At 45.3% G+C, this 24,498-nt stretch overlaps 1 protein-coding gene across 3 annotated transcripts in view; it reads right to left on the bottom strand.

Moving 5' to 3' along the window:
• Positions 1-455: 455 nt before the first annotated feature.
• The window catches only part of ALPK1 (alpha-kinase 1), a 49,127-nt gene continuing 25,084 nt past the window's right edge, over positions 456-24,498 (bottom strand). For 2 of the 3 annotated variants that reach the window (XM_004686480.2, XM_012728037.1), the window contains 11 exons: positions 23,872-24,070; positions 16,442-16,501; positions 15,206-15,292; positions 14,521-14,597; positions 13,595-13,690; positions 11,999-12,103; positions 9,349-11,452; positions 7,230-7,383; positions 6,103-6,265; positions 4,717-4,903; positions 456-3,077 (listed from right to left, as the gene is read on the bottom strand). In XM_004686480.2, the coding sequence (XP_004686537.1) occupies positions 2,884-3,077; positions 4,717-4,903; positions 6,103-6,265; positions 7,230-7,383; positions 9,349-11,452; positions 11,999-12,103; positions 13,595-13,690; positions 14,521-14,597; positions 15,206-15,292; positions 16,442-16,501; positions 23,872-24,070 (3,426 nt within the window). In that variant the 3' untranslated portion in view covers positions 456-2,883. The remainder of the gene's footprint in view (positions 3,078-4,716; positions 4,904-6,102; positions 6,266-7,229; positions 7,384-9,348; positions 11,453-11,998; positions 12,104-13,594; positions 13,691-14,520; positions 14,598-15,205; positions 15,293-16,441; positions 16,502-23,871; positions 24,071-24,498) is intronic. The other variant, XM_012728036.1, reaches the window with a different exon arrangement.

Raw genomic sequence — 24,498 nt, 5'->3', positions numbered from 1 at the left:
TCAAAGCCAGTCGCTGTGGGTCCTTCTGTTATTTGGAAAAGACCATGTCAAATGTCTAACAAAAGTGTTTAAACAGTCCCTCTCCTTTTTGGTGATTTGTGTAGAAAAAGAAGGTTAAATATGCCTGTCCTGGGTAGAGAAAACGCACATATCCCAGGACCATCGTTTATTCTTACATAATACTTACGGAACTTACCACTGGGTACAGCGACGTAATGCTTGAAAATTTAGTTAAAAGTAACCAGCATCCTTAGGTTTGAAATCCCTTGGACTAGAAAAATGGTCTGTACTTTAAGACAGAATTTAAGACAGCGTCTGGGCCAAATGTAGATGATGAAACAAACTCTGACAACAGTGTTGATAAAATTCATCAGAACCCACAAGAAAACAGAATTTTTCCTGCTAGGTCTAAAGAGTAAAACACAAATTACATTCTTTGAAGCTTCAAAAAAATATTTAATTAGAAAGACATGGATTTTCTTCCATTAAGTTTAATGAGTGCGCTTATTTACATTAAAATAAACCCTTCAATAATGACTTTCGTCTTCTTTTAGGAATTTACTTTAAAAACAGGCATAACTCCTTTACTCAATGGTCTAAAAAACACTGTCTCCCGTAACACGGTAAATATTCGCCTTGTCTTGCTGAATTAAAGGTTGTGTCCCAGCCTTCCATTGTGAGCTCGTTTCTATATGAGTCATTTAAAATTTTATTACTGTAGGCATCACACAATGGGGCAAGTGTTAATAACTTGATACTGTACAACTGGCGACCAAGTCGTAGGAAGCTGAGGCCTCAGGGCCAGCGGCTGTTCATTTATTTTCCCATATTTAAATCAATTGTGGGGGCTTTCAGACAATAAATTGCGTGTCCATCTCCGGTAATAAAATTGGCACGCCGCGCAGTAGAAGAAGCGTGTGCTTCACTAGGGTCACTTAGGGGCTCCCCCTTCCGGTGGGTTCTTCTCGGTGCCATCTTCGGCAGGGAAGGCGCAGCGTGTGGAAGCAAAGTAACATTTTGTCTCGTTAAACTCTCTGTTTCACTGGGATAGCTGAGTCCAACTTTTCCGGCTTCTGTAAAGCTCCCACTTACTGCTGGAGGGGAATTCTTTTGTCTGGGGAGCGGAACAAGATAACCGACTTAATCTTCCTAGTTACACGTGAGTCGCCATGTATCATTTTAATCTGCGAAACACTGGGGCTGAGTAGTGTCACATGCTGATTTTACTTTTCTATGAGAAAGTGACTCCCCGGTTCAATGATGGATGGCTTGTTCTCTTTAAACAACAGTCAAGATGGTGAATGCCCGGGGGTGACAGCCAGAGTGTGCAGTTCAAGTTCACCTGACAAAGCTGGAGCAGGCTGCAAGCAGCATTCGAGAAAGGATTATTCACACTGGCATTATCGTTTTGAATGCATTTTTCTCCTTGTGCAGCTGCAAAGCTCCTTCTCACGGAAGGTTTATGCACCATAATAAAGAGATTTACTCTTTCCCCTCACTTCCTCTTGCTTCTTACTTTACACCTACTTTCTAGCGAGCTGTTCAGACAGAGGACATCTGTATATCCCAAACACACAGAACAAACATCACCTTCAAAACAATAGCCGGGCTAACAGGCAGCAACGAAGGCCTGATGTTTCTCATGTCTGAAGGGACAAAATGAGCTCTGTCAAGTGGACACGTTGCTTTTTAAATATGGCCATTTCACACAGCTCTGAGTGCAAAAGAGTAAAATAGAAACTCTGTTTGATTTAGAAAAATGATAATGGAATATCCCAATATCCACTTTGCTACGAGAAAGAATGGGAGGCGGTTAGAAACGGTTTTAGACAAAAATAAAAAAAAAAACTTTTTCTTCTCCAACAAATTGGAGGTGGCACTATGGAATTATTTTTCTTTCTTTCCTTCTGACTGTCTTTCTACCTACCTACTGCCTGCCCACACCCACCCCTTTTGCAGCAGGGTTTTCTGAAGCCTGAAGAGCTCAGAGAGTCTTTGCTTCTGAAACCAAAACATGAATTCTCAACTTGTTCTGCCAGCTGAAGCAAGACTTAGCTAATAAGCATTTACCAAGCATATAAAATACACATACATATCGCTAACATTTCACTATTCATTCACTCATTCATTTTCTTAGTGAAAGCAAAATGAACAAAGCAAATGCCAGAGGTGCTGAGGGGTAGAAAGCCCGGTTCAGGCCATGACAACTGCAGTTCCAGGATGCCCTGAGCGACCCCCATCTCCTGGAGCTGCCAGGAGACTCCTCCCCAAGGCACCAGAGCTGGTCTGTGACTAAAGTATGAAGAAGAGGTGATTCTGTATCACGAAGCTGCACATTGTAACCCCCTGCCAGGAACTCAGCTCTCCAACCTACACGTTACACCTAGATTCCACCGAGATGTTCAGACAGAGGACATCTATATCCATACTACACAGAACAAACATCATCTTCAAAACCTTTCCAGCCAGCAAAGTAGCTTCAGCCTGACCCTTCCATTATAAACTTCCCCGTCAACTATTCTGCTAATAGTTTTAATAGTCATCCATCATTTTTGTCCAGGTTAATTATTTCAATAGAGGCAACGCCAATAGTATCCAACCTCTTAATCAGTCAGTCTCTTAAGCCAGAGTTTTATTTTCAGCTGTGCTCTGTGTTTGTTGTGGTCAGTTCCCCTCGCTGCAGGGCTTATATTGGTAGCAGCTAATAGTTCCTTGACACTTTCTGGGTTCCTGTAGCAGAGGGAGAGACTCAGAGACCCCAGAACCAGTCCCCTGGCACCATCTAAGCCCAAAGAGACCAGGTAGTGCCAAGTCCTGGGTGCCTGGAAGGAAAGAGAACCGGACGTCACAAATAGCACGAGTTACCTCCACAGAGACTAGGACTTAATGTAGCTTCTCAACTGAAGGTCTTGTCAAAGAAAGACGACGGCATATTTCATTGCATTCCACATGCTGGTGATTGAAGAAGTAAAAAATCCCCCTCTTTCCAAAATTGGTAGTGACATCTTTGTGCTCCACAGAGTGGATCTGGGGATCTGTGAGGTAGATGAGCCCTTTTCCGTTTCCTGTCACCCAACCTAAAAGGAAATTAACATGTCTGAGACGTTAGTCTTCTATGTAAGTCACTGAAACGCTTCAGGAAAAAAAAATGCATATATGCTAAAGAAACACTTAATACTTGGTTGTTCTATGAAACCACTATGGAAAACTGTTTGGAGGTTCCTGAAACTGCTAAACATGGAACTTCCATTTGACCCAGCAATCCCACTCCCAGGTATCTACCCAAAAGACACAAAAATACTAATTCAAAATACTGCACCCCCATGTTTATTGCTGCTTTATTTACAATTGGAAAGACAAGGAATCAACCCAAATGCCCAAAAGTGGATGACTGGATTAAAAAGATGTGGTACAAATACACAACAGAATATTACTCAGCCACCAAAAAATATAAACACATGTCTTTTGCAGCAACATGGATGGAGCTGGAAAAGATCATGCTTATTGAAATAAGCCAGAAAGAAAAGGAAAATTCTGGATAGTTTCACTCATAGCAGGACCAGGGAAGAAAATAATAACAATGAACAACTGTATACCTGAGACATTTTATGGGGTAGGATGGGGAGTGGGATAAATAACGGTAGGGGGAGGGAAGTGCACTGGACTATGGTGATGGCACACAGGTGATTTGGTGATAAGAAGCCCACGGGATTACAAATGAGATGGAAAAAGGCACAAAATGATGTAAAAATAGACTATTACATTATTTAAAGAAAACATGGTTGTTCTATGAACTGGTAAATCTTTGCTAAGCATTGTGACATTCCAATTACTGATTTAAGAATGAGAGTTGAATACTAGGTAGTTAAATTTATCAAAGAGAACAGATACAGATCACTGATTTTCAAAGACTTAGAGAGCAATAGAATAAATATACTTAGTATGATAACTACAATCACCATATTGAATGTTTCCTTCATCATTCAGAGGTTTCCTTTCCTCAGTATTTTACACAATAACATATTCATCTGTTCATTTAATGAGTATTTACTGAGCCATATGCAGTATAAAATACGGATTCAGACCCTGAAATTCTGACTGTGTTCCTAAATTATCTCTACACTCATTGAGCTAACATCCCTGTGAAGGGGAATTATAATAAATCTGTCATTTAATTGAAGCATAACATATTGGCTAATGAATCTCACAAATAAAATGTCTGATGAACTGAAATAGAATTAAAATATTAATCTTGATTTGAAAAGAAGTCAGAATGAATACACACAACTTTCTGTTCCATGATATCAATTATGAAATCCAGTCTCACACTACAATAGAGGCTGTGGCTGAAGAAAGGAAAGAATGGAAAGATTTTAACAGGTGAAAATAAAAATGCAATAATAACAAAGTTCCATCCCACACACTGACTCGAATGGAATAAAAAAGCTGTCTGGGATTCTTTCTAGAAATAAGCACAAAAGGCTGTTAGTCATATATTTTCACTGATTACACAACACCTTAGATACTTACAGAAGCTTCTGACATGTTTTTTTTCAGGCATCATTTGTTAAATCAGTAAAATCAATTAATTTCAAATACTTTAGTAGCTGATGCACTGAACACTCTACTGGATCAGGACTGGTAGGCTACTCACAAAACCTAATGTTTATATAGAAATTATATTAGAAGTGAAAAATCACTGTCAGTTTCACATACCTTGTAAATCGACCACAACGTCTTTATGGTTGGAGAACTCATAGGAAAAATGACCGTAAGCCAAGCCATAATCGGTGGCTTTGTATTCTGTTTTCACCACTTTTGTGTTGTTTGATAACTTTACAAATTCTCCAAGTATGTAAGGTTCCACACTGATGCATCCCTTTATTGTATTGCCTTCCAAAATCTGAAATAGATATGGGAGGTGGTAAGACATGAGGTCAATCTGTGGGCAGTGGGGTCAGGCAGATGTCTGAACTGAGATTTTGCCACTTAGGATGTTGTGATTTCTACAGACTTTAGTTCCCTCATTGGTAAAGCTGATATTGCAATAGTTAGCTAATAGGACTTTTCAAAGAATTAGATGAAAAAATCCTTATAAAGCATATAACATTCTAAGTGGCATAGAATAGAAACTAAAATTATTATTTTGTTAAAATATTGACACAAAGGTTAGGCCAGAAGAGGGACATTGGTGTGTGTGTGGGGGGGGGGGTGAAGGTGGGGGGATTGGCTGCCAGGGATGTAGACACATCAGGTTCCTGGATTCTGGTACAATAGGAGCTTCCTTGTAGTTGAGTCAAAAGTTAATGTGCTTAAATCTGTATTAATGCTTGACATAAAGAACGTGTAAAGTGAATGACAGCTATTCTAAGTGATAAAATATGGATGTAAAAGTATCTGTGGCCAAAGTTAGGTGTGCATTAGCTTTGAATTCAACATATTTGATGAAGTAGACCAATGAAGAACAAAGTGTGTGTGTGTGTGTGTGTGTGTGTGTGTGTGTGTGTGCGTGCGGGGGCTTTATAGACTTAAAGAATTATTTCTTGGTGAAGCGAGATGGGTCTCGTGCTCCCAGAAGACAGAGTTGTAATCCATAAGTAGTAAGAGGAGAAAGACAGATTTGGATCAAATGTAAAAACTTCCTAACAGAATTGTTTGACGTTGAAAAGGTGACAATTATTTTGTTCTCACTAAGGTGTTTAAGCTATGGCTTAGTGATTATCTGGCTACTAGGGTGGGGAATGCCATATGTAAAACAGGATTGATGTATCGTATTAAGGGGATAATTTGCACTAGGCATGAACTCTAAGGTTCTCTGTCTCTCCTGAATTTATACAGAGAAAACAAATGAGAAGTATAAAAAAGATGCTAACTTGAATATGTTGGACCAGATACCTGGATCAACAGATTCATGGGTGACTTTGAAGAGCTAAATTGTACTTTCTACATCTGTCAAAACAGAAAAGCAGATAAAGAAGCCTGATAACGGAGTTTTGGGTTTTATCAGAATAATGGAAGATGGATGGGAGGTCAGCAACAGAATCTAACCTAATCTATATTCATAGGGCAGTTGAACCAAACCCTTGCTTTCTTCCATCTTACCAGTAAGATGGTGGATGGGATGTAGAAAATCTGTGTGGGAATCTTTTGTTCATAAAGTCTCTTGTTAAATTCTGTCACGTAGTGTTGCGCGGTCATCTGACGCTCTACATCGGCAAAGTGGCTCCACAGCCCCTTCTGTTCCTTATATTCTTTCCCGACATATCTACACGTGGAAGAAAACCACACAAGGACATGCAAAACTATTCTTACTCTAGAGCAACAGAGAGAAGTCAAAAGGGGTATTCAAAAGATAGTTCCTTCTCTCCTTTATATAGTGAATATTAATTACCTCATGAAACATTTCAGGGGCCACCTGAGCAATGGAACCCAATTTATGTAAGCTGACTGTGATGATCACTGTGGTGTCTTCCTGACTGGTACTGGAGTGTCCAGACTCTTGGTCAAACAATATTCTGTGGTGTGTGTGTGTTTGGATGAAATTAACATGTAATCAACATAGAGTAAAGCAAATGGCCTTTTATAATGTTGGTGCGCCCCATCTAATCAGTCGAAGAATTACTCATGCCTGACTTGGAGGTGAACTGAAATAATGGGGCTCTTCCTGGATGTCCAGTTTTTTTTTTGATGTCTAGTTTATTGATTGCAGATTAATTCCATAGACAAATGAACCAGTTTCTGATTATAAATCTCTGCTTGTATAAATCGATCTCCTATTTGTTCTATTTTTCTGTAGAATGCTGAGCATCTTGATCGAGGTGATACACATTATAAAGAAAAAGTGTCCACTTAAAGTAGTAGTAGCAGTTCACCAGATGTGTGTATTAAGGGTTCAATATTCACTGAACCCTTGGCTATGCTGTCTCCTTGGATTAGACCTCAGAGGATTTTCATGCCATTTTTTCAGTCTTATCCATAAACTTAAAATGAGTGTTCACTGGTAGAGAGACTCTTCATTAAGGCCCTCTGACTGGTCATATGTTTCTTATCTGTAAATGAGGGGTGATTAATGTTTCCATAATGGGCTTGAAACCTCAAACATAGAACATTCAGTTACATGACTGATATAATACAGGTCCTTAGTAAATGGTAATGACTCTCAATGAAAGGGAGAAGGGTGAACAGTGGAAATAGTAAAACAGACATTTTGCTGCTCTTTCAAACCATACCTCCCCAGAGTTTCTTCCTGATGAAGATGATGAACCCAAAATGCATTTCTTTGTCTGCCTTTCTTCTTTACATTCAGGTAGTCCCCCAAATACACAAGAGTTTCCTGGGCTGTCCATAATTCAGATTTCTTGGAATATTTTAACATAAGAGCACCTGGAAGAAAAGATGAGGTGAAAGTGAAACTTATTGTCAAGAGAATATTACAATTCATGAACAAAGTTCAAGTGACGTAAGTCTTAATCCATTTTATCTGAAATCTTTACCTTCCTCGTGCATATTCTTAAAGTTCAGTCTCTATGATACTGCTAAGAAGCCAGTGAAATGCAACAAAAAGTAAAGCTTTACAAATATACTAAAGAATCACCTCGGATTCACAAAATCATTTATGAGTAGAGACAAATGCATTGCCTTTTTTTTTTTTAAAAGATTTATTTATTTATTCATACAGAACTGGGGTACAAGCCAGAAATGCAGAGGGTGAGAGGATTCACCAGAGACAGAGCGGAGAGCAGAACAGGCAGATGGACGAAGTACACTGCCAAGGGGAGCAGCGGGCGGGTCAGGAGAGGTCTGCCGCACCATGTGGTCACCTCCGGGCAGGTGGGGATTGAACTCATGCTGAAGTGGCTTTAGCTTTTTAGTGCTTTAACCCACTGCGCCACCAGGGAGGGCCACAAATGCGTGGTCTTTTAAATGGCAAAAGCCCTCATACCATCTTCGAAAATTTGATATATGAAACCTGTATATTAGAGGCTACTTACTACTTAAACCAGGTTGCACAGACAGAAGTTAATTAATTTATGCTGAGACATTCCTGGCAACTCCTAAATTACATATTTTAGGGCACTCTAATTTTCTCTTAATTGTTCTAAGTTGAGAAAGATATGAAAGAAAGGTCCACCCACAGGTGTGTGGTGGGGAAGGAGATTGCTGGAGGCTTGCAGGGATGGTGACAGGATTTGGGGGCTCCTTCGGAGAAGCTGGGGGATGGAAATAGAAGCTGGGCTACTTGCACCCACTTTAGGATGGGCAGTGAGTTGAAAGAAGATGGATTTCTTCAACTTGGGGTCTGGCTTCCCCCAGCACGGCTTGTTAGCCATTCATTTCCACACAGAATTAACATTTCAGACGTGATGCTGAAACTACAGAAGCTCACAGTCAACAGCAAAGCCCTCTTAGTGGAGAATTTTGCCTCTTTTCATAGCAAGTTGGTCTGTGTTTTAATTAGCTTCAAGGCAGCAGGCAAAATGAACTTTATATAAAATTATTGGGGAAGGCATAACAAATACTGATGCCAGCATGCACACCCCAGACCCCTAGATTGGAAACTCCAGGCACAAGGCACTGGAAGTTTTACAAAGCCCTTTGATGGTGGTAGCGTTGAGAGGGAGAGCCCACATTGCTCAGCAAGCCACGTGTTTCCTCTAAATGCACTTAGCAATAGCTTTTTTCTTTTTTTTTTTTTTCATTCAAATAATCCTGCAATCTTTTGGAGGGCATTATTGAGGTGATCCTCTAACAGAAGCATGTTCTTTTGTCTTCTTCCCAGCTTCTCCACCATTTCTGATCTGTTAGAAATGGATTTTAGGGTGCCTGCCACCCCCCCCCCCCGCCCCCCTCAGGCTCCCTGTTCTTAAGCAAAGCTGGATACGACATAAAGGTCACTTGACCGGTAAGAAAGCTCTTAGCTGGACAGGTGTGAAGAGCTCTGCCAAAGAGAAAGATGAGGTCTGTTCAACTAAAGAAAACTGACTCTGGAATCTGAATGGAGAAAAATGAAAACCAACTGGACACTAATGAGAACCCACCAAGAAGACAGACACCAAGGGATGTCTTGCATCCAAATTGGCTTTCAGCCCTGATGGGTGACTATTCCTGGATCCCCTCACTACCTGTCTGGCCTAATGCTTCCATCCCTGTGTGAGGAAGAATGAGTGAGCCCTTATTCTTTGCAGCCAACCGAGTCCACCACATGGGGTGAGCACCTCCAGACCAGCCTGCAGACTCACAAAACCTAGTGAGGGGCTATGGTTGAGGTAGCCCAGATACCAGGTTTACCAGAAAGCCCCAAGCATGGAGAGGGTTTTCCTGAGCTGCACCTCCTAGAAAGGTACTTACGGTGTGCCCCACGGAGCTGACTGGGCTTAAAAACACCAGTGTTCTCCAGTCTCTGGAACAGCCACTCATGCTTCACCCCTGCCAGGAGCTTGTTGAAGTCGTCAGGCTGCAGGGTACGTGCCTGCAGGGTCTCCTGCCTCACCGCTCCTGGCCGAGAGACCGAAGAACTGCTGCTGGAGTATAGAAATGACCAGGGGTTGTCTGCCTCAGAACTGCTGGAAAATGCAGATTTTAGGCACCAGGACGAGGAGGTCGAGCTGGAGTTCTGGCTGCAGTTGAACAAGTTTGCAGGCTCGTTGCCTTCCTCTGTGGTCGTGCAATCCTCGCTGGCAGCAGGAAAGGATCCAGGGGTCGCAGGCCCCAGGCCCGGTGGTCGCCTGAGAGCCCACTGAGCCTTGCATGGACCTGTGGAGTGGACATCTGTGTCATCCAGCACGTGGCCCTCCTCATCCACTGTGGGGGCATCCGGATCCACTTCTTGGTCTTTGGCGGAGACGCTGCGTTCTCCCAAGGCAGGATTCTGAACAGGCCAGCGAGGAGCACCAGAGCCACCTGCTCTCAAGGAACTTCTGCCCAGAGACGTGTCCATGGCTACTTGAGACTCGAAGGGCACATCCACGGTGCTCTCTGCTGTTTCTCCCTCTGGGTCAACCCAGCAGGGAGAGTCTCCGAATGTGGGGCTGGTGCCTCGCTTATCAATCTCGTCTCTCTTCTCTTCTCCATGTCCACCTGTGGCATCACAGTCGGTTTCTGGAAGCTCATCAATGATCTCAAAGGTTTCTTCTTGGAGTGATGGCCACGTGGTCACGTTGCTGGGCCAAATGGAGTCAGGAGACCGACAGGCAGAACCACACGAAGGTCTGGGAGGAGCAGGACTGCTGATGGGTCCCCTAACTCTCGCTTCCTGCTGGCCTTCTGGAGCTGCAGCTACCAGCCCTGCCCCAGAGGCTACGGACGTGCCTGCTGCATTACGAGGAGTGTGGCCATTGCTGGCCACGTGGGAGTGCACGGGCCCCGAAGAGGACGTGGTGTTAGCACCCTCACACACCTGGAGAGACAGCCACTGCAGCTCTGAACACATGGACGGGGGAGCTCTACTCTCAGCATCGTCCTGCAGCTCCTCAGACAGTGCGGTGGAACACTGGGTGTCCACCAGCTGTTCCCTGGGGCAGGACGTTTTCCTGACTGATGGGTCCTGCACATGGTCGCTCACGTCCTCCCAGCTGGTTGAAGCACTGAGCCCGGACAACCTGCTCCAAGACCCTGAGCTCTGGCTGTCACTCAGAGGTGTGCTCACAATAGCACCCCCACCGTCACTGTGGTCATGGCAGCCAGCTTCCACCTCCACAGCTGGACCTGAGGACACTCGGAAAGCCTGCGCAGGGCTCTGGCTTCTCCCACTGGCCCTCCCGAGCTCCTCCTGGCCGCCCTCACCCCTTTGGGAGGAAGAACCCCCCTCGCCTTTCGGGAGATGTGGCTTGTCCTCGGTTGTACTCACTGTATCTGTGTTTTTTGTTTCCGTCTTTAGAGCGGTGATACAGAGGCCCATTTTGGAAGCTCTCTGTTTATTTCTGTCGTTTCTACAAGCCCTTTCGAACTCTTCGCACACGGCAGTATGGTGCTGGGAGTAGGCCTGGAGGACTTTTTGGAAGTCCACCTGCCCACGCAAGACGAGTTTATCCAGCTGACACTTGAAACCCTCTGGCACATAAGACTGCTCGTCGAGATTCGAGAAGCTCTGGACTCGCAAGTGTTCCTTCACGCGGCCGACCACAGACATGATCTCCCGAGAGAGGGCTTCCTTCTCCTGGCTGTCGGAGAAGGTGCTGAAAGCGTACAGCTTTTCCACCGCTTCCCCGCAGAGCCGACTGGCCACCCCCACCGGCTCCAGCTCCCCGGAAAGCCGCCGGTGCACCGTCGCGAGACCGAACGCAGCTTTGAGGAAACTGTGGAGCTCCTGCTTGCCAGTCACCGGCTCATCTTGTCGCTTGGTGAGGAGGCCGATCTCAAAGGCCTCTTTGGCTTCACACAGGTAGGAAGTCTTCATTCCTGGGGGACAGTCATTAGAACTACTGTAGGACAGCAAGCACGTGCCACGGATATTCTGTGGAAAGAAACAAAAGCCAAGTCAGACACTGAACGGGAGCTGGAGGCCAGGCAGACAGCACCTGTCACCTGCAAATGAGTCATGTCTATACTGGAGGATGAGAAGCAGGCGGCGAGGAAAATGCTGCCAAACCCCGAGACTCTGGGCTCTACACAAATTGGGGTGGCGTGGATTAGTGCAAAATTAGATTTGTCGTCTTTCTGTAGCCTCAAACTTTTGATTCCAGATGATCTATCTGCTGTTGCTATTGTTAGTTTTAGCAAACGCGGCCTCTACAGGGTGTGGATATAATAAATCTGTGTGCAGACAAGGCAGCCGCCATGCAGCACCCCATTTAAGAGTTAACATAGAACAATAATGGCTTCAACCTCTCTGGGTGTTTGGAGGACCTGGAAGTATTTAAACATTTAAAGATTCTGGGGGACCAGGTCTATGGATATGGTCACGACTGGGTACTGACCCTTTTCCTCTTACTGGTTCCACGACAGGGGGGCATGGGGGGGGGTGAGGTGAGGTAGGGTGGGAGGAGCTATTCTCCATTACCATAGCTGAGAGCACGAAGAGGGGCGTGTAGGGGCTGAAAGCAGCTGCCAGCTTGCAGGCTTCCGCGGCTGATAGCAAATGGTGGTGCAACTCCGTCAGCAGACCCTGCAAGAAAAGGGGAGGCCATGAGGTGTGGGGGATTTCTGACCTCCTAGTGAAGGGCAGGCTGTGAAACTCCTTTTTTTTTTTTAAGGTTTATCTTATTGATGCATATAGAACTGGGGTACAGGCCAGAGGTGCAGAGGCAGTAAGAGGATTCACCAGAGGCAGAGTGGGGAGCAAAACAGGCAGATGGAGGAAGTACACTGCTGAGGAGAGCAGTGGGTGAGACGGAAGAGGTCTGCCGCGCCATGTGGGTCACTTCTGGGGATGGAGATCGAACTCATGCTGAAGTGGCTGTGGTCAGCTTTGCAGTGCTGTGCTTTTAACCTGTTGTGCCACCAGGGAGCACCCCTCTTTTGCTTTTCTTTCAAGATGCCAAGGGACGCCTGCCCTTATCACATTCGATTCTGAGCCACGCCAGGGAAGAGTGAGTGGATCAGAAGATGCTGAGGGACAGACCGTCCTTGGCCCTAGGACCCAGAGACCCTCCAGCCCTCCCCACCCCAGAGAGGGTCTATTGAGCACAAATCAATCCAGACCAGCTTCTGCGGAGGACCAGGGCAATCATTTGTTCCCAGACACTCTGCACATTTTGCAACCAGGTAAACTTGACAATTTCCACCTTGTTCTTAGCAAAGGGTCCTTTAACTTATGATTCAATCTAATGAAGATTCACTCTTCCATTCAGTCTGCACTGAGTACACCCATTTGCCAGGAGAGCAGTTCGCTGTGTGTACTAATTGCTCAAAGACCTAGTTTCTGCTCCTGGCTCTTTCTGACTGGGTTGGAAAAGCGCAGGTCACTTCTTTCTTCTGGACCTCAATTTATTTTTCTTCCAAAAGAAACTGATACATGTTGCTCTGCTTACCTCATAGGGGTTTATGTGGATCGGATATTTATTTATACATACAAGTTCTGAATTGTAAAGCAATATCTAAAAAAAGTAGTAATCATTATTATTAAGGATAAGGACTAGGAGCAAGTGACTGACAGACTTGAACAGATTGTGAATCTAGTTTTAGAGTTATCACCCCTTTATTTTATTACTGAGATGGCCCAACTGTGGCAATCCAATTATCAGGGTAATTGGAAAGGAAACAAGTTGGGTTTGAAAACTCTATACTCACTTTGATGACATTTGTTCATCCAAGAGTCTTTTTTAGCTAGAACACAGCTATTTATTAAGCATGAGAAAACTACTGAAACTTAAGATATGGGAATCTCTTTTGGCTATTTACCAGAAATGTGGACAAGGAAATACTTCTCATTTTTTGAGTGCCTTCTGTATGTTTGGTCCTGTGCTGGGCTCTGGGATAAGCAAGCTAAGGAGGATACCATGGGATTGTTCTAGCCTCACTCACTTCACTCCAGGGGAGAGACACGGCCCCATCGAGTCCAGGAGAGACAAAGTTTGATTGATCAGCCACCTAGAATAAGGCCGACAGCTTGGTGGGTGAGTCATTTTGTACCATGGTATTGACAAGGGATAATTACCACGTTTATTTGTGGATTGTTTTTAAACTTCTCATAATCTTTCTTGCTCATGGAAACAAAGATGTCTGCCAGTATTCCCAGTGAGGTGGAGATTCCCTGGAAGGAAAGACAGACAAAGTGGATTGGGGATTGACAATCATTGTTCTGATGTCAGGGCCTAGCAACAAAAATTAGCCCTCTGTAGGCCACTGCTCATTATCATTATTAGTATCATTGTTATTGTGACACTGGAGATACTTTACCACTAGATGACCCAGGGCTCATAAGACCATCACATCTAAGACTTGGACCTCGTGAAACACAGCAACTTTTTACTTGTTGGATGGCGAATATCTTATTGCCACACTGCTAGGCCTGAAGGGTCAGACCAGTAAGAGCGGCCACAGTTCACCCTACCCGTGTGGTTAAAAAAAAAGCAGGCAGACCCACTGTGGACCTAATTCAGGGAAATGTGATAACTTGATGCTTTGGGTAAGAATAGTCCCACACATTACAGAGAATAAGAAAAAATGATGCTATGTAAACAATTCATTGAAGCCTTTGCCCCCTCAACTCAAGGAAAGTGATTTTACATACAAGTGACCTGGCCATTTCAATTTCACTATAGAATCAGGGAAACGATAAGTATATCAAAAAAGGGCCAGAGGCTCAATAGAAATAAACATAAACACAGATGGTTACAAATAACTAAAGGAACACTAAAGATCTTCCAGGAGTTTTCTGAGTGAGGTCAGAGCAAGATGCAGAAAGAATTAACCAAATGTTCCTGGTTTTATGTTCATGTTGAATCAATAAAAATCAGACCAATAAGGCTGATTATAAATCAGTTAATATGAACTGTGATAAAATGAACTGTGCTACAGTATAACAACATCCAAAGGACAAGCATAGGAAAGGAGACAGAAAGCATTAGAGGAGCATACAACCTTTTTATCTGGCAGAGGAAGTGTTAAGTATCCAATAATGGAGGCCCAGATTAACTCAGCTGCTTCATACCACATCCCTGAAAAAGAAAGAAAGGAACAAGTCACTTGTGTCTGCTTTGGGGTTAGAAAATACTTTGGATACACTGGCTGCAAGTTCAGGAAACTTACGGCTGGGACAGACAGGCAGCAACCTGCTGGCTTCATACCGATAAATTCCCTTTCCCAGAGAGACAGTCAGAGCGATGACATGTAACATGTACTAATGCAGGCATGGTGAAATCCGTTATTTAGAACAAAAGTTAGCAGCCTCTGTTCATTTTCAAATACTTTAGCATGTTTTATCCCCATAGCTCGGTATAAAAGTTTTTATACTCAAACACTTGTGAGTGTTCTGGGGAGGGGGGCGGTGAGGGTGGATTTAGAATGAGGTGTTACTACATCACAGATGACTCCATAGAGGCAGGTATTAAGGAATACTGAAAGCCTAAAGCCAACGCACAACTACAAAGTGCTGCAACAAAACTCAAGAGAACAATACTTTGTTCCATCGATGTTGCTAAGACTCCTTGATGAGGAAGCAAAGGCAGTGGACGATTGTTAAGCAGCTACAACATAGACATTCTCAGTAGCATCTGGCAGTCAGACAGTGGCAACCAGCCAGTGGGGCAGGTGCAGGCAGCCGTACCCAGCTTTTGCAGGATTTGCCCTCGGATCTGTATACACACCGACTGCACCAGGACCTTGTCACTTTCATTTCTGTACAGCCAGGTACCTACAATAAAAGAGGGGGAAAGGAAAGCATGTTTGGCCTTGAGTGACTGCAGAAATAGCCTGGTAAAATGAAACCACTTTCACGGCCCCCTCCCTGATGCAAACGTGGGGGCAGTCTCTCTCCATCTAGAGTAAGGCCGAGCTCCTTCGAGGTTGTACCGACATGGCCCTGGCACAGTCCTAAAGCTCCCCTGTGTGCTAACATGGGTCATCTGTGCATTCTGATGTAGCAAAATCAACTTCTGTTTTCCAACAAGGGTCTCTGTCTACACCTTACAGGGGTTATTCCCAATCACGATATTTGTAAAATAGCTTCTGAGTCCTTCCTGAGGCCTATCGAGTCAGCTGCTCACTAGGTAATACTCTACGATGAAGCAGGAAAATAATACCAGCTTTGTGTTTTGTTTTGTTTTGTTCTAAAGATTTATTTATTTGTACATACAGAACTGGGGTACAGGCCAGAGGCTCAGGGGTGGCAAGAGGCTTCACCAGAGACAGAGTGGGGAGCAGAACAGGCAGATCTACGAAGTACACTGCTGAGGGGAGCAGCGGGCGGGTCAGGAGAGGTCTGCCGCACCATGTGGGTCACCTCCGGGACAGATGGGAATTGAACTCATGCGGAAGTGGCTTGAGCTTCTTAGTGTTGTGCTTTAACCCGCTGCGCCACCAGGGAGGACCCTGTGTTGTTTTTTTTTTTTTTTAGTAATAGAAAACAGACATACAGAGAAGTAAGCTGCTTGACCATGGACACTTGTGCCCATCAGTGTAGAAGCCATCCCGCTGGTTCTGGGAATAGCTGGGCTACAGCAACTGGAGGCCATGAGTTATTGTTTTAAGATTTATTTATGCACACAAGAACTGGGGTGTAGGCCAGAGATGTGGGGTTGAGAGGCTTCACCAGAGACAGAGTGGGGAGCAGAACAGGCAGATGGCCTGAAATACACTGCTGAGGGGAGCAGCGGGCCGGACAGGAGAGTTGTGCTGTGCCATGTGGGTCAGCTCCCTGGCTGGGTATCAAGCTCAGGCCACAGCAGTGACAGTACTGACTTAACCCCTCGCCACCTGGGAGTCCCTCATGAGTTGTTTTTCAACTGGAATCCCGGTAGAGTCAGAGGGCAAAGGTTACTGTGAAGAGTTGAAAGTGCCTTACCTGTGGCTCCATCGTTGCTTATCAGACTGCTCAGGATATATTCTGCTTTTAAAAGTTTTCCTGAAAAGAAGCAACCAAATGCACACAGTTAGCTTAGAGAGTGTTCTTTACATACTACTAGAAAATCGTGTCACATGAGAACAAGGGCCATCACCAAAGAGAATTCTGTTTTAATCAATAACTACACTGTATAAGTATGTGAAAGATGATGGTTTCAGCAGTTGGTGAGATGGGCTGTGGCACAGTATCTGAGCTGGATTAGATTCATAGAGACGGATGAGGGAGGCACAGAAGTCACTCACTGACAGTAGGACTTGAGAAAGGAACATAAGCCTCTGTAGAACAAGTTGTTTCCTTTCAAGCCCTCTTATACTGTGGGTGGGAATGTAAACTGGCCCAGCCACAGTGGAAAGTTCTATGGAGGACACTCAAATTTCTAAAAATGGAGCTACCACATGACCCAGCAATTCTACTTCTGAGAAACTATGCAAAGGACACAAAAACATTAATTTGGAAGGAAACCTGAATGCCTATGTTTATTGCAGCACTATCTATAACAGCCAAGATATGGAAACAATCTCAATGCCCATAAATGGATGAATGGATTAAGAAGATGTGGTATATCTGCACTATGGAAACCTGTTCATACTTAAGACATCAAAAAAGACAAACTGGGCCCTCCCTGGTGGCGCAGCTGGTTAAAGCACAGCACTGAGCAGCTGAGGCCACTTCAGCATAAGTTCGATTCCCGCCTGCTCCGGAGGTGACCACATGGCACAGCAGACCTCTCCTAATCCGTCCCCTGCTCCCCTCAGCAGTGTACTTCATCAGTAGGCCTGTTCTGCTCCCCACTCTGTCTCTGGTGAATCCTCTCACTGCCCCTGCACCTCTAGCCTGTACCCCACTTCTGTATGCATAAATAAATACATCTTTAAAAAAAGACAAACTTATACTATTCACAGCAAAGTGGATAGAAGTGAAAGGGATAATACTCAGCGTTATAAGTCAGAGGGAGAAAGATAAATATCAGATGGTTTCACTGATATGTGGAATATAGAGAAACCAAACAGAAGGTCAAGAAAAAGTCAAAAGTTGACCAAAGATCTGAGGCCTACAGCAAGGGAGGGGAGTTAGGGGTGAAAACAGGGGAGGGAAGGATACAAAGGACTGTGGTAAAGGGTCACAGGTGATAAGGGTGGCAGGAGAATTATGGGGACTAACCTGAGGGAAGAAACCAATTAAGTACAAAAATGAACAATGATGTTAAGAAAACAAAACTATTCCCATCAGGTAATGTTGCCAAACTGACTTCCTTGAGGTGGGACTAATGTATGTAACAAAAGAAAAGAAAAGACAATCAATAAAAAAATAAAAAGAGGCGGGGAAAGTTGTCCCTTTCTGGGAAAGCTGTTGTATTCAAGAGGTGGAATAGAGTTGCCCTGGAACAGGATTATTTACAGAAAGTTCCAGAGGATACTGAGGGGAAGTTTGAGAGATGGTCTCTATTTTTTTTTTAAGATTTATTTATTTATGCATACAGAGCTGGGGTACAGGGGTGTTGAGAGGATTCACCAGAGACAGAGTGGGGAGCAGAACAGGCAGAACGACAAGGTGCACTGCTGAGGGGAGCAGCGGGCGGGTCAGGAGAGGTCTGCTGGGCCCTGTGGGTCACCTCTCTGGCCAGGAATCGAACTCATGATGAAGTGGCATTGGTTTCATAGTGCTGTGCTTTAACCTGCTGCACCACCAGGGAGGGCCCCCTCTAAACGTTTTTTTAACTTTGGCTACTAGTACATTGGAAACTCCTTCCATCTATCTCTCTTCCAAAAGCCTCTAAGCCCTACATGGGGCTTCTTTCACTTGAGGTCCCACTTTTCTGGACTCTTACTACCTCTACTTTGGTTACTGATTTGAACCTGCCAGCCTTGTTCCACATGATGGATTTTGAACTGACTGGAATGGTTTTATCCTAAATTTCTCCAAGGCAATCTCTTTTTTACAGGGTCTTGCTCAAGCTTCACTGTCTCAAGGTCTTTCCTAACCACCTATTTCAAACTGCACACACAGACACACACTCTGGCTTTGTTTCCAAAGAAGGTCACAGCAATCTCTTCCATCTCCTATGCTCTTTTGCAATGTGGTCTTGCCATTTTTCCATCAAGAAGTGCAATGTGGGGCTGCTTTCTCTTCTTGAATCTGAACTGGTCAATCGTGTTTTGACCAATGGAATGTGGCTGAAGTGACACCCTGAACTACATCTTGGTCACCTTTATAACTCTCCCCAAGGCTCATACAATACACTTTCAGCAGGCTTTCATTATACACTTGTATATTGAAAAGGAAAGTAGTATTTGAAATCATGGGTTAGGGTCTGATAAAATTCATCCCTACTCATGTACTTAGCAGAGCAATAACATAAAATACCTGTGCGAACATGTTCTATCAAAACAATCTCTCTCCTTAAAAGTTGTATTTCCTAAGTAGGTTTTGTTGGACATACAAAGGCATTTAAAAAATATTGATCTTATATTCATCCATCTAGCTAAATCTCTTAATTCTAAAATCTGTTTATTTCTTGCAGATTTCTATGTGGACAATCACATTGTCTACCAGTCACGACATTTTGTTCCTTCATTTTGAATATCTACACACCTCTATTTTGTTTTGTTACTGCAATGGGAGGTCTCCCAAGTTGGTATCCAACAGAATTGGTTGCAAGATGCATTTTTTTTTCTTGACTTGAATTTAAAAGAAACAGTTCTAATTTTACTTTTAAGATTTATTTTGCCTATTTATATTTACAAGAGCTGGGGTAGAGGCCAGAGGTGCGGGTCAGGGTTGGGGGAGGTGAGAGGACTCACCAGAGACAGAGTGGGGAGCAGAATAGGTGGATCTACTGAAATCCACTGCTGAGGGGAGCAGCAGGCAAGACAGGAGAGGTCTGCTGCACCATGTGGGTCACTGCCTGGCCAGGATCTCAGTGGCTGTAGACAGCTTCCTAGAGCTGAGACTTAACATCTTGTGCAGTAGGGAGCCCCAATACTTTTTTTTTCTCCTTGGCTTTGCCAATGTGTTAGCTTATCCCTTTCACCAGGCTAAGAAAGTTCCCTCTGTGCAGCTGTCAGCGTATTGCCTTTCAGCTTCCAACTTAGGGTTCACTGCTGGCTGTGCTGTAGTGGGGATGGCGGGTCGCTACTTCTTCCCTACCTGCCATGCACGGTGGGAGTGGAGGTGCTGAGTGGGGGAAGTACTGTCTCCCTGTGTCCATGTGCTCCTCTTGCCAGGCTTCTGCCCTGTGTGCAGCTCTCCAGGATGCCCTTCCTGCCTTCTTGCAGCAGCAGGGGTATGTGTGTGTGTGTGTGTGTGTATGTGTGCACAGTAGCTGGGCCCTTAGCCTGCAGAGGTGAGCAGCAGCCCGCAGCCCTCCAGCACTCTCAAGTGACTCACAGAGGTGTGTTGCTAGGGGACACCCCCAGGTCGGGCCTCCCCCCGGACTTTGGTAAAGCCACCTTCGTGGTCAGTTCCAAGAGTTTTCTGTGGACCCTGCCCCGAGCACCAAGAGCCTGGGTTTCCAGGGGGTTTGCTGGCAGGCAACGCCTGGATGTCTCTGTCAACCAGTGAGGCGTGGCTGTGCTTTCTCCAGTGCCTGGATTGAGTCCAGGGGTGCTGGGTGTGGCCCCAAAGCCCCCCTCAGGTGCCATGCCTCAGTGTAGGGTAGGGCTGCTCCCTGCTCTCCAGAGTGATCTGACAGTTCCCCTTGAGGGTTCTCTTTACCTGCCACTAGCCAATCCCTCACTCATTCCCTGATGTAGTTAACAATTCTTTATATTCAGCCTCTATTCTTCGCATCACTGTGTGGTTGCTATGTCCTGACTAGACTTAACCTAACTCTGGGGCCTCCAACCAGTCTTGGGCAGATCCAGTTTCCTTACCCCTTCTCTAGGGGGCTTGCAGAGCTGTTAAATCCCCTTCCACAGCCTGCACCAACCTTCAAGACCTAACTTTATGAGATGGTTCACTCTTCACACAGACCCAGAGTTCTGTCTTGACAGTCCCTTCCACAGGGCATCCACCCAAGGGGCCCCCGTGGCTATAGCATGGAGAGAAGCCCACCGCTCTGACCAAACAGATCCTATGGTTCAGGCTCTTCAAAAACACCCTATTTGGGCAAAGAAGGCTGTGCATGGTCAGTCCTCTGCAGACAGAAGTGGGTGTCTGAACTTGCCTCTATGCCACAGCAGCAGCAAGTTCCTAAGTATTTTAATCTCTTGGTTTCAGACGAGAGTGAGTTGGGCAGGCCCAGGGAGTCTTTTCTCGCCTGTGAAGTCCCACTCTGCTGGATGCTGTGGAATGTACTGTGGGTAGACACCATGAGGGGTGGATCAAAGGTGACAAGGAAGACTGAGGTGCCCCTTCGAATTGCCTTTATTCCTCCTTCTTACCCCTTTGAAAGGTCACCTGTCCCTCTCCTTTCTCCATATGTGCATGCCCAACACTGGGAACTGAGAGCCCTTGCCACCGTCCCTGCTTCTCTTGCCAAGAGATCACCCCGACTCCTCTAAGTCCCTGCAGGATCAACCTCCCCAGTAACACGAGAGCAGGGCTTTTTCCAACATGTGTCATCTTGGTATGTGTTTCTAAGGTTAACCGAGGCCCTAAGGTTCAAGAGAAAGTGCTTCCATAACTTAAAGAATGAAGAGTACGCAGATTTCGGGTAATCTCCTGAAATAATCTTTTTATCGGAGCAACCTATCTTGAAGGCAGGGCACACAACCAGAAGCAGGATTTGTCATAAGTAGTCATTCCTTCCTTGTGATGTGAGATGCCCCCTCTCCTTGATGCCCCAGGCGCCGGGCCCCTATCCCATTCCTTCACCCAGGACATACACCTTCAGGTTGTCCTATTTACTGGAGAATTTACAGCCATGTAAATTCTGCACATGTTGTAATTAAATGTGGCCTTTTCCTCCTGATAATTTATCTAATGTTACTTTCTTTGCTTGACCAGTCCCAGAAGAACAGAGGGGTGTGGAAGGGGAGTATGTTCCCCTGTCCCCCGACACCCCTCTCTCCTAGTGAGTGTGGGCTCAAGTGGTGTTTGGGAGGAGAAGATAATAAATAGAAGCTAACCTCATTTGAGGTTTGCATGTGGCACTTCTGGAAGTGTGTCTGAGAAATAAAACCCCCAACTGTCAGGGAATAAAGGACTTTTATTTTAGGTATGTAAAGATGACACATGAACAGAGGTATGAACTGTTCGCGGTGAGGTCAAGGCTCAGTCGTTATCAGGAGAATAACTCTAGACCACCTTATTGGAGATGTGGGAGAAAGGACAGTCAAACAAAGAAGGAAAACGCTTAAAAAGTTTAGTCTGACTGCATGCTTTGTTCACTGCAGCACCGTTCACTGTATGTGCCCAAGGGCAGAGAGTGGATTCTGAAGATGTGGCATATAGACACAATGGAATATTATGCAGTGAGAGAAAAGGACAAAGCCTTGCCATTTTCGATAACATGGCTGGAACTTGAGGGGAAAACGCCAAGTGAAATAAGTCAGAAGAAGGAAGACAAATATCAGATGATTTCATATTTGGGGAAAAAAAAAGGGAAAGAACAAGAACAAACCTTTATCAACCAAAACAACCTGACTTAAATGACTGTAGAACTGAGACTACAAGAGGAGCTCAGGGGTGATGGGGCCCAGTGGACTAAGGTGGAGGATCATGGGTGCCATGGTGGTGGGGTGGGCTGGTAGCATACATCTGAAGAGCTGTGAACCTACACCTCTGAATAATACAATGTTGAAAACCAACATTACCTCAATAAAAAAATAATAATACAATTGAAAAAATAAGATTAGTCTGACTGCTTACAAAGCTCATATTTTAACCTCAATTTCCATCTCACACCATAACGATTCTGTAATCATAGAAGAGGCCACACCAGCTCTGCTCCACCTGCTCCTTGATGAGAACCAGCCCAACACTGCCTGCAACGAGGAGCCTCACCATCCCCTGCCTCCCACGGAACACGCCACTCACTGACAACGCCCTCTGGCGCCATCTGAAGGAACTGCAGTTCCTAGGCTACCTTCACCCCCCATTAGAAAGGCAGGGCTGGGCCCTCCCTGGTGGCACAGCAGGTTGGAGCACAGCACTGTAAGCTGGTAGCCACTTCAGTGCATGTTGATTCCCCGCCCTGGAGTTGACCCACATGGCGCAGCAGACCTCTCTTGACCTGCCCACTGCTCCCTCAGCAGTGTACTTCTTCAGTCTGCCTATTCTGCTCCCCACCTGTCTCTGGTGAAGCCTCTAACTCCCCTGCACCTCTGGCTTGTACCCCAGTTCTGTATCCATATAAATAAAATCTTTAGAAAGAAAGAAAACTTAAAAAAACAAAAACAAAGAACTGGGCTTCATAAAATGTCCTGAGTCAAGGTCATCTGAAGAAAGAATTTTTTCCTCAGTTCAACACTGCCCCTGCGGTTACTCCAGAGAACTAAAGATGCGGACACAAAGCAGGCTGCCTGACTAGACTTGGTGTTTGAAAAACGGATGTCCGCAACGCCATTTCGCCCAACGGCGTTCATCTCTGCCCTCTCTCTTCCACTGAGTGTAGTTAGTCTAGTTCCTTTTCAAACCGAATGAAGGAAAATGTTTTCACCTCGTCAAGACCAGCGTTATTAGCGGTCACCAGAGTGAAAGCCGACCAAACACCAAACTCGTCTGTTCTTTCACTTTTAGAAATAACTAGAACAGGCGACACTTTTCTCAGCCTCGTGGTCACCAGTCACTTAAATAATTCAAGAAATCTGTGGAAGCGGACTTGGGACACCACTACACAGCCGCCTCCCCTCCCCCGCACACACATCCCGGCCTGAGTCGGAATGTCACTCTCATTTTTCGTTTCAATCAGAAGAAGAAAGAGAAGAAAAAGATACTCTGAGGCCTAATCAGGTACTGTACCGGTGTTCTGAGGGACGAAAAAAAAAAACCCTCAAATTACTTCAGGGGGTTTGTCAGCTCTATTGTCAGCATAGTCAAGTGGCCCTGAGGAAGGGAGCCAGGAGCACTGAGAGAAAATAGCAGAATTCTAATCTGCTTTTTAAAGGCTCTTGGGCCCAAGTATAGCAATTCAGATATCCCTGTTTGAAAGCAGCAGGGCAGATTTGTTAGAAGACAAAAGCTCCAATTAGTATTTTCCACACCCTTTCACAATTTTCTCTCCTGCTTTTGGCTCTGAAACCCTTTATCCCGGGCCTTTGTGCTGGCAAGAGGCGGGTGGAAGGGCATGGTGGGCCTGGGCGGGAGCTGGCGCTTGAAAAGAGGGCCGGCGCCCTGGTGCCCGCCTCCTCCTGCCGCCCAAGTCAAGTAGGTGGACGCAGCGGTGAGGCCCAGGCGCCCAGGCGCGGGGTGGTGGGCAGGGGTCCTACCTGAGTGCACAGAGATGCGTGCCTGGCGAATGACCACTTGTGGTGCGATGGGCGTCGAGGGCCGCAGCCGATGCAGGCCTCTGGCCACCTGCAGGAGCGGGCCTGACGCGTCGAGGCCGTACAGGAACCGGTCAGTGACGAAGACAATGGCTGCAGCCGTGGCGCAGTCCCCAGCGAGGATGGAGGCCCTCAGGGACACCTGCGGAAATACCCAGGGGACACAGTGAGAGGCAGGGGAAGAAGGGAGTTCTGGAAGCAAGTTTAGTTCCCTAGGTGTGTTTCCAAAAGGAGGAACAGGACGCAGAGCTCGGATGAGTGAAATACTCCACTGCATAGCTGAGCCCCAAGAAAAGGAAGGTGGCGAGAAGCCCAATGTGCTTGTGGGATACAGCAGTAGTTGTAATAGGGAAAGCTTTCCTTTCCCTATTATATTTTGAACAGTATACAGAAGATTAATGCACATGTCCTGTTATTTAAAAAATGCAAATAACACAGAGAGGAATGAAGAGTGTCTCTCAGTTCCCTTCTTCCTTCACTCCCACTCCCCAGTTTTATTCCTACTGGTCTTGATAATGGCTCCCTAGAGTCATTTAGATTCTTTTACCTTTTATGGATACTTAGATTCCT

The sequence above is a fragment of the Condylura cristata genome, unplaced genomic scaffold, assembly GCF_000260355.1.
Source record: "Condylura cristata isolate star-nosed mole 26May11 unplaced genomic scaffold, ConCri1.0 scaffold00021, whole genome shotgun sequence".
Lineage (NCBI taxonomy): Eukaryota > Metazoa > Chordata > Mammalia > Eulipotyphla > Talpidae > Condylura > Condylura cristata.
Note: the sequence above shows the minus strand (reverse complement) of the source record. Positions and strands in the feature narration are given on the sequence as shown.